The 15,461-nt window shown below is 27.2% G+C and overlaps 1 protein-coding gene across 1 annotated transcript in view; it reads right to left on the bottom strand.

Annotated features, from left to right (window-relative positions):
* Positions 1 to 15,461, bottom strand: part of LOC100200028 (glycerol-3-phosphate dehydrogenase [NAD(+)], cytoplasmic) — a 48,680-nt gene that overhangs the window by 15,642 nt on the left and 17,577 nt on the right. The window contains exons 4-5 of the mRNA XM_065809984.1: positions 10,070 to 10,138; positions 9,689 to 9,760 (exon numbers count right to left, since the gene is read on the bottom strand). Of these exons, the coding sequence (XP_065666056.1) occupies positions 9,689 to 9,760; positions 10,070 to 10,138 (141 nt within the window). The remainder of the gene's footprint in view (positions 1 to 9,688; positions 9,761 to 10,069; positions 10,139 to 15,461) is intronic.

The raw sequence follows: 15,461 nt of genomic DNA, 5'->3' as shown, positions 1-15,461 counted from the left end.
TTGTTAAAAGAACCGTGTTCAATATTGTCAATTTCATTTATCATACCAATCCAATGAAACATATCATATTTACACAGAACAAATTCACCAAAGTCAATGTATTAATGTCAATTCTCATTGTGTTGATGTTACTTTGCTGATTAGGTTAAATACTTTGAATATCAGAAAAAGAAAACATGTCTGTAATATTAAAATCTTCACTTGTTTGTTTAAAGCTAATAGTACCTATAAATTCTGGGTTAAATTGATGATAGCTCCTAATTCCAGGAATTGTTCTACTTAGCTGAAAACGTTTTTTCAAAGTGGTGTGTAATTCTGTCAGTCTTTCTTTTTTAATTTTGCAAAAAATAATCCCTTTAAAAATTTGTGTACACCAGTCAAGCATTTTATTACAATTTAATATCTATTCATTTATGAGGCTTTGTAGACTTGTATTTGCAGTTAATCGTTTTACAGTGCCACCAATACCATCACATGGTGACTTACCATAACTTGTAGCAAAAATGTCCAATCTGCATCAATATCAAAATAATTTTTATGGAGACAGATATTGTAAAGGTTTTTTGTGGATTTTCTTTTAAATAATGAACTATGTGTCTGAACTTCATACACAAAAGCAATGTCATGCTCATTATCTTCTGACATAAAGCATTTTTCTTTAAGATAATCATTTTTGTTTAATAAATAGAGGGCAACAGGGTGTAACATGCATTGACTTTGGAACCAATGGTAACTTTGAATTTCATCTTGAATCACTAATGTGAAGTTTTCTACAAAACTACTTAAGACAATACAACAATACTTTGCCAAATTTTCCTTTTGTTGTCTTAGGTATCTTGTTTGACATTTTGCAATGTAGGATTGAGCTGTTAACTTGTTTATTGCCTCTGATAACATCAATTTGTATTATTCAATTGTTGTTGTCTGACAGATCAACAACAATTGAAGTTGTTCTGTCTGTTTTCTTTCCAATTCAAAAAATTTTGAAATTATACAATGTGAAATTCTTTTAAAACCATTATTTAAGAAGGATGACTGTTTTTAATCTATAAACTTGCAAATCAAAAATCTTATAAATATATGTACTTTCTTAAAACATTTTAAGAAAAATCATAGAATACAGAATGATCAAAAAATGAATGGAACAAATATAAACAAAAAACTATTTTCAAAGTTATCTTTACTTTATTAAAAGTGCAAAAAAATTTTTTTTTGAGAAAAGTGTTGCAGGGCACCCAGTGGCCCAGCCTTATGGATTGTCTGGTCATCTGCCCTGGAAACAATTTTAACACACATTCATCAGGACTACATAAATGCTGAAAGTTTCAGAGCTCCAATTTGTCTGGAAGGTAGGGAAAAATCTATCACAAGATTCTGCTAAAAAAAAGTGGGCCCATGATCCAGCCCCCCCCCCCCTGGTGTCTTTGGCCCCAAAAACAACTTTAACATGCACATTCATCTGCACTACAGAAATACCAAAAGCTAGTGAAAAATCAACTGCAATACTTCACTACAAAAAAGTAGGGACCGTGTCCCATTATCCATATATAAAAATCCATATACTTGCAGATCAAAATCTATATATTTTTTGAAAGATTAATGAATATATAATGATGTGTAATTTTTTTTTTTGCTATCATCAAGGCCACATGGGTTTCTTGAGCATCAAAATCAGGTATAATTGCCTCAATTTATTTAAAATGATAAATACAAGTACCTAAAAATAATTTTAACATTTCTGATAATTTCATTGGATTTGACACCCCTGAAAAATGCCAGGTTCAAATTTTTAAGTAAAAAGGTCAAATATTTTTAAAGTTATGTAACTTGAAACCTATAAATAAATGTTGCAATTCTGAGGGGATAAGAGGGGCTTGGCCAACATCTGTTAAAAGTAAAATTGTCTTATTTCAGGATCTTCTTGGAGCCAGAGGCTAAAATTTTCAAGGAGTTCTTATTTTATTGAGTACTCTCAACTGTATAAAAATCAGCAAAATTTGAGATATAGGATGACATTTTGAAAAATTTCTGGGTCATTTGACATGGAATTACCCTATTGACTTACAGGCAATCATCAGAGTTATCTGTTTCAATGTAAACTAATAAAATTGACACAATTAATACCATGTATTTCCTGTTGAAAACAAAGGATCCTTTGGATTTATGAAAAAGAAAAAAATAAAAAACTCCCACATGTAAAATATTTGATTTCGAAAATTACTGATAAGGAGGAAAAATATTATTTTTAAGGCATCAAGCTGAAAAATTACAACTGGTCACTTAATTATGTTAAATAAAAAAAGAGAGTTTTATAAACACATGAAAAGCTGCATTATAGTTCGCTTAGAAGCAGAAAGCAAGCAAGTATTTAAACTCGTTTCAAAAGTTTTAAATTGTGAAGGATAGGATCAGAAAGTAGTAGTGAAAAACTGAACTGTTACTAACAATGAGTTCACAGATGACTCCATTACTTTTTTATTACTTCATTTTGAAACACCATAGAAACGTGCATTAGTTAAGCCAATGGCACTCTCTGTTAGAATATGCTTGTATCTTTTTATACTAACATTTACATATTTGTTAAATAGAGAAAAAAATTCTCCTCTCCGCAATATAAGAACTGAAATGATGTATTGGTATTAATTGAATTACTTTTCACCATCCCAGTGTGCAATGCTAAGCTACAAAGAATGCTTTCCAAGTTGAAATTAGTTAAAACTGACTTTAGATGCTCCTTGTCTACTCAAAGACTAGAACATTTATTAAGAAAAAGGCGAATCTAGTCCACCAGTAGAAAAATTTTATGCCAGCATTTGAAAAATGGGACACAATAATGCTGAAAAGAAAACAAAAAATTTATAAAAAAGGAAAGTAAGATAAGTTCATTAAGTGATGAAAGTAGTGAAGATGAACGACATAATGAAACTAACTTCTGGGAAAGTGTTTCTATGCCAGAAAGTTTATCTTCAGATAATGAAATCTGATATACATTTTACATGACATTTAAAAGTAATATGTTTGCTAAGATAATAATATTTTATATTACTATAACAAACTTGCCTTTTCATCGTCTTCTATGTATATAAAAAGAAACTCAATATTGTGTATTTTTTTAAAAGTCTATTTAAAAAAATACACAATATTGATTTAAACTAACTTATTAAAAAAAAAAAACCTGCAATGAAATATTCTAAATAATAAGGAAAGAAACTACAACTTCAATAGATTAACATTAAATAAACTGACATTAAATAATGACACAGATTTCGATTGCATATTTCGGTACCGTAAAAATCAAGATACGTCTGTAACTAGTCTAAACAAACCTAACTGGAGTACTTTTTTACTCTTGACATTTAAAGACCTGTCTTTCTCCCGTGTTCCTTTTAACTAAAGAAGTATAAATGTATGACAATACTTTTAAAAAACAGTTTGTGTTCAAATTATATTTCAAATATTTGATCCAACATTGTCCGATCCAAACAAGTTTTGATTGGACATTTTGTCCGGGACTTTGTAAAAAGTTAAATTGAGCCCTACATATTATATTCTTATTATACAAAAGAAACGTACAAAAACCATTATAAAGCTTTTATTGTTAGCAAGCGTGCTTTAATTTTGTGGTTTTTTAATCTTTAGGTTTGTGATTGTCAAGCAAAAAACTTGTTGTCATGACAACACTTTGAAATTATTTAAGATTTTTTGTTTAGCAAATCTGGGGAATCTTTGCATGAAACTAAAGTTTTTCATGGAAGCAAAGTAAGAAACGTAATTATATGCTGGAACTTTTTAAATTATTGACAAGGTTAAGTTGGGTGTTACTTGCAGATTTTTTTTTTATTTGCCACATTATTTTTCATGTATTTGGGAAGGTTGGTTGAATTTTGCAGTTTTTTATTTGTAAAGAAGTGTTTGTGGGTAGCCCATTGTTTCTTCCATTCGCCTTCTGATCAGCCAAATACTTTTTCTTTGTTTTAACACAGGTCGCCATCAGATTTTCACAAATATAAAATCTCAAAGAATTCTTTTATTACATAACAATGCAAATATAAAACAACTTTTTACACTTTTTTTGGTAATTAAACAAGTATTTTGCTTTTTTTGGTAATTTTTTAAATAAGCCTTACAATTTTTTAAGATTTTTTATAGAAACCTCTGACTGTTTGTAGATATTTTTAAGCTATTGTCATGGTTGAGATATAAGGAGCCTATTTTACTTCTTCGTATGTTGAGAATTGATTTTGAGTGATTCCCTTGTTTTAGATTCTTTATATTCTGATTTAATTGCAAGAGTTTTTGGATGATGACCAATCAAACATGACATTATATTATTGACCATGCTCAGTTGTCTTGAATACATTCCACTTACCTTTGTTACCACTTACTCATTCAGTTTTTTCAATTCAAACTTCTAGGATACAACTTTAACTAACACTAATAACTCATATTATGAATTTAAAATTAACTAAAAGTCTATTACTAATATAAAATAAAACAATCTAAATTTTAAAAACATCAAGCGTTAATTCAAAAAAAAGAAGTAACTAAAATTTGTTCTACAAAATACCTTAATTATGAAATACAGTCCTTAATAAACTGGTATGTAGAAAATGGACACAATTAATCAAAACTCAATTGCTAAAAAATATATATTTAAAAAAAAAAACCTTTCCAATATAAACTCCCAACCTTTCCAATATAAACTTAAACCTCGCAACATCAAAATAACTTTTATTACACCACTTACATTAAATTCTTTAATGTAGATCTTCTAAATCTTATGCAATAACAAGTCCATATTAATTACCAATAGTAATCTCAGTGTCTACAAACTCATATGCTTTTGTGGCCTAACATTAAAAAAACAAAAAGAGTTTTTACAATGTTCACCATATTATCATATTTTTTTCTGTAACAAATATTTTAAAAAATTAAAAAAAATGTATGAAAGTATCACTAAGAAGTCCATTGGCAGCTACGACCTCCCATTTTTCAGATAGCATGCCAATTCCATGCTGGAAAAAACTTCTTTTGGTCTTTTGCAGCAATCCAGTCATTGGCATTTATTTTGGTATTGTCATAAAAAGAAAATGTAGCTGCTCAGCCAGGTCATGTGTTATCAACCAGAATAAATAGTAATCGGAGTGTGCAATGTCTGGAGAATACAGCAGGAAGGGTAGGACTTTTAGGTTCTCCATGCAATTTTTTACAACACTTGCAACATAAGGTTGGGTGTTGTCATGTTAAAGAATGACCTGTCATGGGTTTTTGCGTATTGCTACCTTTTATCCTTCAATGTTTGGCTCAGCTTGATCAATTGTTGTTGATAACGGTCTGCTGTAATCGTCTTGTTTGGTTTAAGCAGCACATAATATATAACGCCTAAAAACTGTTGATTAATCAACTCCCAATATTTTTGCAAGCTCATCTTGTGTCTGGCATGGATCTTCATCAAGTAAAGCCTCTAATTCAGTATCTTCAAACGTTTTCTCAGCACCAGGATGTTCTTCATCTTTAAGGTCAAAATCACAACCCTTGAATTGCTGAAACCATTTTCTGTATGTTTGTTATGAAAAAGCATTGTTGTTGTATGTTTCCAAATAAAAGACAACAGCACCTCTGCTGCTGTTGTCATTTGTTGGAAGTAATGTAAAAGAATACCCCGCGAAAATGGTCTTGTAAGCACAAACTCAGCCATGTTTAAAATTTTAAATAAAAACGTTTTTACACTCGGGCAGTTGAAAATTGGACTGATGTTTGCAGCCTAAGGTTTCAGCTTTGAGGTAAAATTTAATTCAGCCGATATAATTAGGCACAACAAGAAACAAAACATATGTACAGTGGTGTTGCTAAAGTTTAGCAATTTTAATAAATTCTACATTAATAATGAGTAATAGTCAATTATTCCATATGTAACTTTACATTATGGTTGATTAGCTGTGTATACACTTAACATGTAAAAAAGAAATATTTGTCAATAAAGATAACTATTGTTGATACTTCTTTTAATTTTAAACTTCAGAGATCCTTCTAGACATTTAATTGCACAAACTTTCAGACAATTCTTTTTTGAGTATGACTAGTTGCAAGAGAGTTATCTATTGCAACCAGACACTCATTTGCATCTTTAAGTGCATCAACTGCCACTACTCTTGCAAAGGCAACTATAGTTTTCACTATAAGCCAAAGATATTTAATAAGATTTAAATCTGAGGAATTTGGAGGCCATACAAATGTTTCAATGTTATTGCTCCCTAACCATGCCATGATCATTTTTGCAGAATGACAAGGTGTACCATCTTGCACTTAGGTTTTTGTATGATGGATGTTGATAAATGGCAATAGATGATCTTCTAATACTTATTTGTACCTAATAGCATTCATCTTCTCTGCCATTTTAAAAAAGCATAGACTGCAGCAAGCATACATCCCTAAATTATTACTTATGAAAGATGCTTAACAGTTGGTTTAGTGTAGATTAGGTTGCAGGATTTGAACTAAAAAGGTCATCAAACATATTGTTCTGCATGCACAAATAACTGAAAGGTACTTTTGTCACTTCAGATCACAGTAGACCAATTTTTATGTTGTTGATGTAACCTAAGTTTCTTTTGAATGTAAATTTTAGTCATCATTGGTTTTTTTAACGATTTATACACAACTTATAGTCGACCTAAAAACATAGTGCAGTTCAGGAATTCTTTGTCACAGTGCCTATTATGATATAAATGCTATTGCTTTTGTTGTTCTCCTTTGCAAATGGAGTGCAACTTTTAGTGATCTTTGGACCTTGGATTTTAGGTTAATGTTACCAGTGGAGTTGCTTACTACCAACTGAATAGCAATAGCTTTATCGGTGAATTTTTTTAACCTCAACGTTTGGCATTCGTTTATCAAGGGGTAACTATTTTGCTTTTCCATTTTTAAATTCTATTTTAAGTCTAAAAAGTCATAAAAGATTATTACATATTTCATTTTACATAATGAATCACTACTTACAAGTAAGAAAATAAAAATAATAAACATTTGAAGTTTAATTTTTCCATTTTTTTTTAAGATAATAACAGGTTTTACTATTGCTAAACTTTGGCACAACATTGTGTATACATATATATTGTGTGTATGCATATTGGCCTTGTTTGAAAGCATAAACTGGCGCGCCATTTATACTTGTTGTAATGGCTTACTGCTTACGTATTTTACGTAAGCAGTAAGCCATTTCACATAAGTCTTTTTTTATCATTTTTTAATATTTAAATGAGCAGTAAGTAAAAGAAGTAATTAACATTATAAAAATTATTAGTTTGAATGACAATTACATAAGAAAGTTTGCATGACAACTATTTATGTTTGATATTTGCGCTATTCAAAAATAATTTAAGAAAAAAGAAAGAAAATTTAATTTTTAACCTAATTTTTCCATCAAAAATGTTCAGTAAAAGGAAAAAAAAGAAAAACTTTAGGCACATAAAAAAAAAAAAAAAATCATCAAATAATCATCAAAATTTTTTTAAATTATCACCTTGCAAGCGCAAGAATATTTATTTAGACAATTTCGCATAACAATCAATAACAGAAATAATTACCAAATAAAAAATAAAAAACGGAACGCTCATTTTCATTAATAAGCAAATCAAAAAAGATCAAAAGTTTTGCTTTGCAGAGCCTTTAGTTAAATAAAAAAACATTTAACTTTTTTGTAATAGGGCAAATAAAACTGCATCGTTTTTTTTTTAATAAATGGTACTTAGAAATTTAAATCTTTGCCTCAAAAAAAAGCGCTGGTAAGGGATCATCCATAAATGATGCAATGCTAAATTCAACAAAACAAATAAGATCAAAAGTTTTCTTTCACAGATCCAACCAAAAAAAACCAAAACTCAAATTAGTTCTTAAAAGTTCAATGAAAATTGCTGCGCAAAAGAGCAAATGATCTCATACTTCTATTTTTTAAATAAGTTTCACATTGTGTAATTTATGGACAATGTAATTAACGTGATTTTTTTTTGCAACAAGTAATATTTTTGGTTTGTAATACTTTTTATTTTTGTTTAACTTTTTTTTTTTTTTTAAATCATCATTATTTGCAAAGCTGTAATTAAAAAAAATAAAACTAACATATTTTAATTTATACAAATGTTGAAAAATTAAATAAATTTCTGTTTAAATGATAATGAAAAATGCAATATTAAACTCAGTCATTTAATATTAAAGGGATCTCCAAGTCCTGAGACAAGTTGTGTTCAAATCATAGATAAACAGAATATAAGTTAAAAGTTAATTAAACTTTTCAAAACAAATTATTGAATAAGATATTAACAAAAGCATTTGTTGTTTTGCCATTATACTTCTGGTTGAGAGCCTAATTTTAGGTTCTTAAATCTGCAAAGTTTTTTCCGTTAAAAAAACACAAGATGAATATTTTTCTAAAAATATAAGTAACCAATTTTCTTTATACAACACTAAGTACAATATAATCCAATAAAATTTGAAAGATTTAAAAATCATTTTTTTTTAAATAAATTCAAGAAACCCTTTTAAAAATGATCTTATAAATATTTTTAACTTATAATTATAATAATTTATATTTTTAATTCAAGAAACCGTTTTTAAAAGATCTTATATATATTTTTCAGATATATATAAAGTTGATATCAAAAACTTGAATCCTATATATTTAAGTGAAAATCCCTACATTTTAAACTTGATTTACGTTTTTTGAAAGAAATTTTTCTTATTGACGTCAAATAATTAATCAGACCGTATTTAAAAAATAAAAATAGTCTAAGAGCCGGAGCTTTCCTTCCCAAGAAACAAAATGGCATTAAAAATTAAGAAGTTTTTTGTTAATACCTCATTCAATAATTTGTTTTGGAAAGTTTAACTTACTTTTAACTTATTTTCTAATGTTTATCTATGATATGAATGCAACTTGTTTTGGTACTTAGAGATCCCTTTAAAAAACAAACAAAAAATTGAAACAAAATAGAAATTCCACAAAATGTACATTAACACTTCTAGTTTATTTATTTTTCTTAATTAGTAAACTAAACTGTTTTGTGGTAATTTATTTTATTGCAGTAGTTTAAAAAAAGTTCATCTCTTTAAATAAATAAAAGGTAATTTTTTGACATCAAAAACACGCAGTGCTAATGAGCTAAGCCATTTTTTCTTTAAAACAAGGCCTATATATATATATATATATATATATATATATATATATATATATATATATATATATATATATATATATATATATATATATATATATATATATATATATATATATATATATATATATATATATATATATATATATATATATATATATATATATATATAATATATATATATATATATACACCCCCTAAATGTGTTTTATATAATAAAATAATACTGGATTTGAAAAATTTTTGAATAAAAAGTATTTATAGGGGTGTTACAAGACTCTTAAATATCAAACAGGTCCCTAATATTATCAAAAAAATATTTCTTCAAAAGTATATTATGTTGGGTCTCAAAAGAAGCAAAACTATATAAAAACTTCAAAAATAATCATCATTTTATAAAAAAGTTATGACTTTAGATTTCACAATTTTTACAATTCAGAAACATTTTAAAAATCTAAAAACTACATTAAAAAAAATGAATTTACTTGAACATTAAGTTAAACAAAGAAAAATTTAACCTTTATAAGTGAAATACCAACAGCACCAGGCTTAATAATGGTTTTCAACTGATTACACACAGGTACAACAAACTAAACATGTACATAACAATAAATTTTGCATTTCAGTTTAATTTCATGACACATGTTATAAATAATAATAAAAAAAGGAACCTAAACTAAAAAAACCTGGCGTGGGACAACAAAAACCAAAATCCAAAAAAAGAAACTTAAACTAAAAAACCTGATGTGAGACAACAACAACAACAAAAAAGAAATTTAAACTAAAAAAAACGTGGTGTGGGACAACAAAAACCAAAAAAAAAAAAAGACGCTTTAACTAAAAAAAACTGGTGTGGGACAACAACAACAACAAAAAAAGAAATTTAAACTAAAAAAAACCTGGTGTGGGACAACAAAAACCAAAACGTCAGCACCAAAACAAGCATCAACCAAATTTGGAACTGCAACCTATAAATTCAAAGGTAAATAAAAAAACGAATAATACAAGAGAGTAAGAAAAAATATTTTCGTCATTTTTTAGGTACAAGTAGTATAAATATAAAATAAAAAAGAGAGATAAAAAGTGAACTGAATTTTTTAGCTTGTTTTTACTGGCAATATCCAATTATTTGAATTTAATTTTATTCCGGCGGTGTATCCTCTGGTTTTTTCCCAGTCGCCCTATGGGCAACTGAAACAGTTTTTATTTCTCATTTGAGTCGCCTGCAATGAAAATCAGTAGTCTGGTGTAGAAGATTTTTTTTAGTATTTTTTTCTTGGGTGAAAATAATGAAGAAAACTTTTAAACTGTTAATTTTAACTGATATTTTAGTTTGACTACTAAAATATGTCTAATAAGAAATAATAAGAAATAATAAGAAATGATTTAAATGTAAATTAATTAAAGACATGTTGTCAATTTTGTCGGAGCCAATATCTGTATCGTATCATTTGTTTTTGACTATCTTAACATAGGTCCCATTACGTAAAGCAAAAATGTTGAAAGCCAAACTGCAAAGAAACAATTTATATATAGAAAAATATTTTATTACTCTCTCTCAATCTTCAATCAAAATTAATTTAGTTGATTGTTTTGAACATTAAGTTTTAATATTTTGAACATTTTTTACTATACTAAGATTTAAAAAAAATAAAAAATAAAAAGAATTTCCACTTCCATCACTAATTGCGTCTAATAATAATTTTTCACATGCATCTTATTAATGTTTTTTATTTTGTTAATTTTGTTTGACAAAGTTAGAAAAAATTATTTTACTAATGAAAAATAAGAGATTCAGTGTTATTAATGATTTAACTGCACATTCACGCAATTTAAAATGTGACTATAAGGTTTAAAAAATGATATAATAGCATTTGGAAATAAAAGAAAATGTAATTTTAAAACTCATTTAAAATTGAGAAGAAGAGTGCTTCTTAAATTGAAAAGTAGCGTGAAAAATGCAACAACAATGTTTAAAAAAAACAGTTCAGTCGCATTTTAAAATATTAAATCAGGTGTGGGCTTCTTTTTTTAAAGTTTGGTAAAACTATATAATATACCATAGTGTACTCTTTGGTAAAGTGTATACTACTTTAAATGCTTTTTAAAGTCTTTTTTTAAATAATTGCAAGGAATAAAATCTTTATAGGTCAAAATATAGTTTTATTAACAAACACACTTTTGTCCGGTCGTCCTATTGGACTACTGACAGGTATTTTTTTAGTTACCCTTGAAGAAACGAAATGAGAGTACTCCCCTGTATTCATATTAATTATCGATTGAATTTATTTCAATTAATAAAATTTATTGGCAATTTAGATTTAAATAAAATTACAATCATGAAGAGGCTAGGTATCTATAGGACACCATATAATTCAAATGTATTTAAAATAATTCAAAAATAAATATTTAATAATTAACATAAAACTTATTAGTAAGCTATTTAAAAATCAAAATGTTATTTAAAATATATATTCATATACTTTACAACATGATGAACTTGATTTAAATAATTTTCTTGGTTTAGCTTTACCACCAGCATTTATAAAAAAGACATTTATGTATTTGCTAAATTTAATGGCATTTTGCTATTTCTAAACACTCAACTAAAAAACAATGATTCAAAACCTCAAATTAAATGTGAACTTTACATCTGGCAAACAATTATGTATACAAATACACAACATCTGAGTTGTCAAAGAAAAACATTAAGTATTTAAAAGACTTCAAAAAAATGATCATCACATGACCAGACAAAGTAAAAAGGTTTAATGGTTCTTAATAAAATTAACTAAATAAAGTCTTTACATAATATTATAAGTAATAAGACTAAGTTTAAAGAACTAAAAGAGGATCTGCTATACTATAAAAAAAGAACTTCCATTTTAAAGCCTAAATATTTAGAAAAAGACATTTACAATAAAATCTATTCTATAGGATCTACAAGTAAGCAATAAACATATAAATTGAATAACAAATGCAATTATTTGAGATACATTGATAATCAAAACAGTGATGTACCCTTAACTAATTTTTTGTGGCCTGTTTTACAACTTAAAATATAGCTATCAAACATCACTTTTAAAGTAAAAATTATGTAGTTTTTTTTTATTTCATCTTTTAACTTATGCAATAGTATTAAAAATAATATTGCACTTTTTTGCCATTCTATGTTAAGCTTATTTACATACATTCATACATACAATAACTATTTATATATACTTAAAAAAATAGCTATAATATAGAAATTTTTTTGGTAAGTCTTGATTATTTTGTTAAATAATTTTGGTAAGTCAATTTCAGAAACTGCATACATAATAATTAGTTGTAGATGGTACACATAATAATTAGTTGTTATGGCACACAAAAAAATTGAATTAATCAAACATAAGACATGTTTTTATGGCACACAAAAAAATTAAATTTTTTAATGTCCTTATGCTTCATCATTCATGGCTATAATTCCACTCTGTCAAAATTTATCATACTTGCAAGCTATGTAATCCATATAAATATAAATAACCTACTGAACCACTTTGCTGTTGTTTGATATTGTACATTTGGTAATTGGTATAATATGGTAAAAGAATTATAAAGTTCTTCTTGTAGTAAAACTTAGTTATAATGATTATCATAAACTTTGTTTACTTGTGTTTTATACAAAATGAATGTTTTTTATTCACAAAATTTAAACATCTTAACAACTAAAACCTGTCTACTGACAGTACTTTTTAGAGTCAGTCTTACATAATGATATAACATAATTGTAAACGCACATGGGAAATTCTTAGAGAACTTACTGGCATGCAAGAAATAAAACTGTGCTCACTGTCCAAAACTATAAAAATTGATGAATTTTCCTCTGATCTAACTGTAATAAGTTGTAAATTAAATATATTTTTTGTTTCTGTTGGACCTAATCTAGCTAATAAAATTCCTCTTGTGATTAATAAAATAGATGAGTATGATTTTTCGCTTACTTCAGTCTTAACATCTTATGAATTATCGAAGATTACGAAGATTTTTTAAACTCAATCTTGTATAACTTGCAAAATGTACTTGAAGCTTTAAAAAGAACCATAAATAGTTGTTCAATACAAGTCTAAACCACATAAAATCTTTTCATTTAAAGTGTCTCAAATAGCAGAAACTTGATGTCATAACATTAATGTATTTAGGCATATACTTAGGTGAAAAACATAGCCTTTTAAGGTGCAAGTAGTAAGTGTTATATATAGACTAATATTATGCTTATATATATTTCATGTACTTTGATTCAAAGCCCATAAAAATTTCAAAAACTTAAATACAAAAAAAAACTGCAAGCAAGGATTGTTTTATTGCATAAACAAATTGTTATTGCAATTTTTAAGCATCCCAGCTAAAGAAACACAGCTGAAAATGAAAATCTCTTCAATACAGTACACAAAAACTATAAAACCAAGTAAAAAATTTCTTTGTTTTCCGAGAAAAAAACAAAGAAATTTTTATCAGCAAGCAAATAATTTTTATGGAATTGAGCTGAAATTATTTTAACAATAACAGATTTTTGTTTAAAAGAGTTTTAACCAGATAACCGTATTATAATATGGTCATCTGGTCTTACATTATGATTATACTGTATTACTTATTTATTTTTTAACAGCACTGCCATCACAAATAGACTTGCTGTGGTTTATAGCAACAACAACAAAAAAAAAAACAAGAAACCATTCAGCATCAATAGGAGAGTCTTCTTTGTGATTACAATTAGGGTTGGGTTTGGCAATTATAAAAAAACAAAATTTATTTATTTAAAGAATAAAAAAAAGAAAAAAGAAAATTCAGTAAAATGTTAGTTATATATCAATCATAAGAAAAGGAAGAAAACATAAAATTTTAAGGTTCTACTTTTTCTGCAGTTGGTTGTTGATATAAGAACTCAAAAAACATAGAATGTTGAGCGAATAATCTCCCATCCTTGACCGATTTCTGGTGCAGATTAAGCCAGCTGCCAAAAAAGCTCTCTTCGATTCTGTACTGGTTGGTTTAAAACTTAGTAAATAACTATATAATAAAGTTAAGTATTTACCTCTTATGCCATTTGTCTCAAAAAATGGCATTTTTATTTTTTATTGAGCATGTGAGACCTTTTTTGTTTTGGTCAATTCCACTCTTAGGTAATCTGGTGCAAATTTTTTTTGATATTGCCCTCTTCAACTTTCCTTTTATAGTCAGAAATATTTCATTTCTTCAATCATCTTCATCATCATCGACATTCAATATTATATTTGTATCTGAATTTGAAACATTGGCTCAAGTAGATGTTGCTACTAAAAATGTAGATTCATAATGCAAGTTGGCCACACATTGTAGACATTGTATCTGTAGATACAAAGTCTTGTGTGGCCAACTGTATGGGCCTTGTGTTGGTAATGATTGTAAATAATTCATTATTTTTATCAGCTTCATCATCATTTGGATTTTCATTGGAGTTTCCATCAGGTAAATATTGGGAAACATTTGAAATTTCTGTTCGTCTTTCAAGAATATGTACTTTTAAAGCTGCTTTCAATTCATAACTTAATGAACATAGATGGTGTGTTATTGATTTCATCATAAATTGAATAGTAGCATCTGCAGATAACGAAGTTGCATCCTGTCTGCAAATTACTTCAACTGTAAGCTTAATGGGAAGTAAAACTGAAAGGATCTCTGAGAATATTTCAAACTCAGCATCTGAAAACAAAATAGGTGGTTTTAAATCTATTAGACTCTTCTTGATGCAATTTTTTAATTTGATGAAACGTTCTATCATAAACATCAAACTATTTCATCATGTTCTTGAGTCTAAAACCAGAGACATTTCTTTCCCAAACTCTACTTTTACATATGTTTTGTCATTTTTTGTAGGTGAAGATTGAAATATTTTGACCACTTTAAGAACTTTTTTAATTAATGGTAACATTTGCTGATGTACCAAAAAAGAAGAATTATTGTCATCATTCTGAGTGGAGATTATGAGTAAACCATTTTCATTTTCGTAATCTTCATCAATTAATTCATCATCATCTGTGGAATTCTGCTCTTTTTTAAATCTAGGTGTAGAAAAAGATATAATGTTGGCATCTTCATAATTTTTGAATTACTTGGTTTCATATATTTCTACTGTAATTCAAGACTTTCAGTTCACTTCACTTTTCAATTCACTTTGTGAATTGTTTTGTGATCCCTTGGTATGTTAGAAAAGATTCTGGTTGTTAAGCCTTTTTTGTTATCATATGGCGTGCAGATAATGTTGAATCATAAACC

This window comes from Hydra vulgaris, chromosome 11, assembly GCF_038396675.1.
Source record: "Hydra vulgaris chromosome 11, alternate assembly HydraT2T_AEP".
NCBI lineage: Eukaryota > Metazoa > Cnidaria > Hydrozoa > Anthoathecata > Hydridae > Hydra > Hydra vulgaris.
The sequence above is the reverse complement of the archived record's forward strand: the minus strand, read 5'-3'. Positions and strand labels throughout refer to the sequence as shown.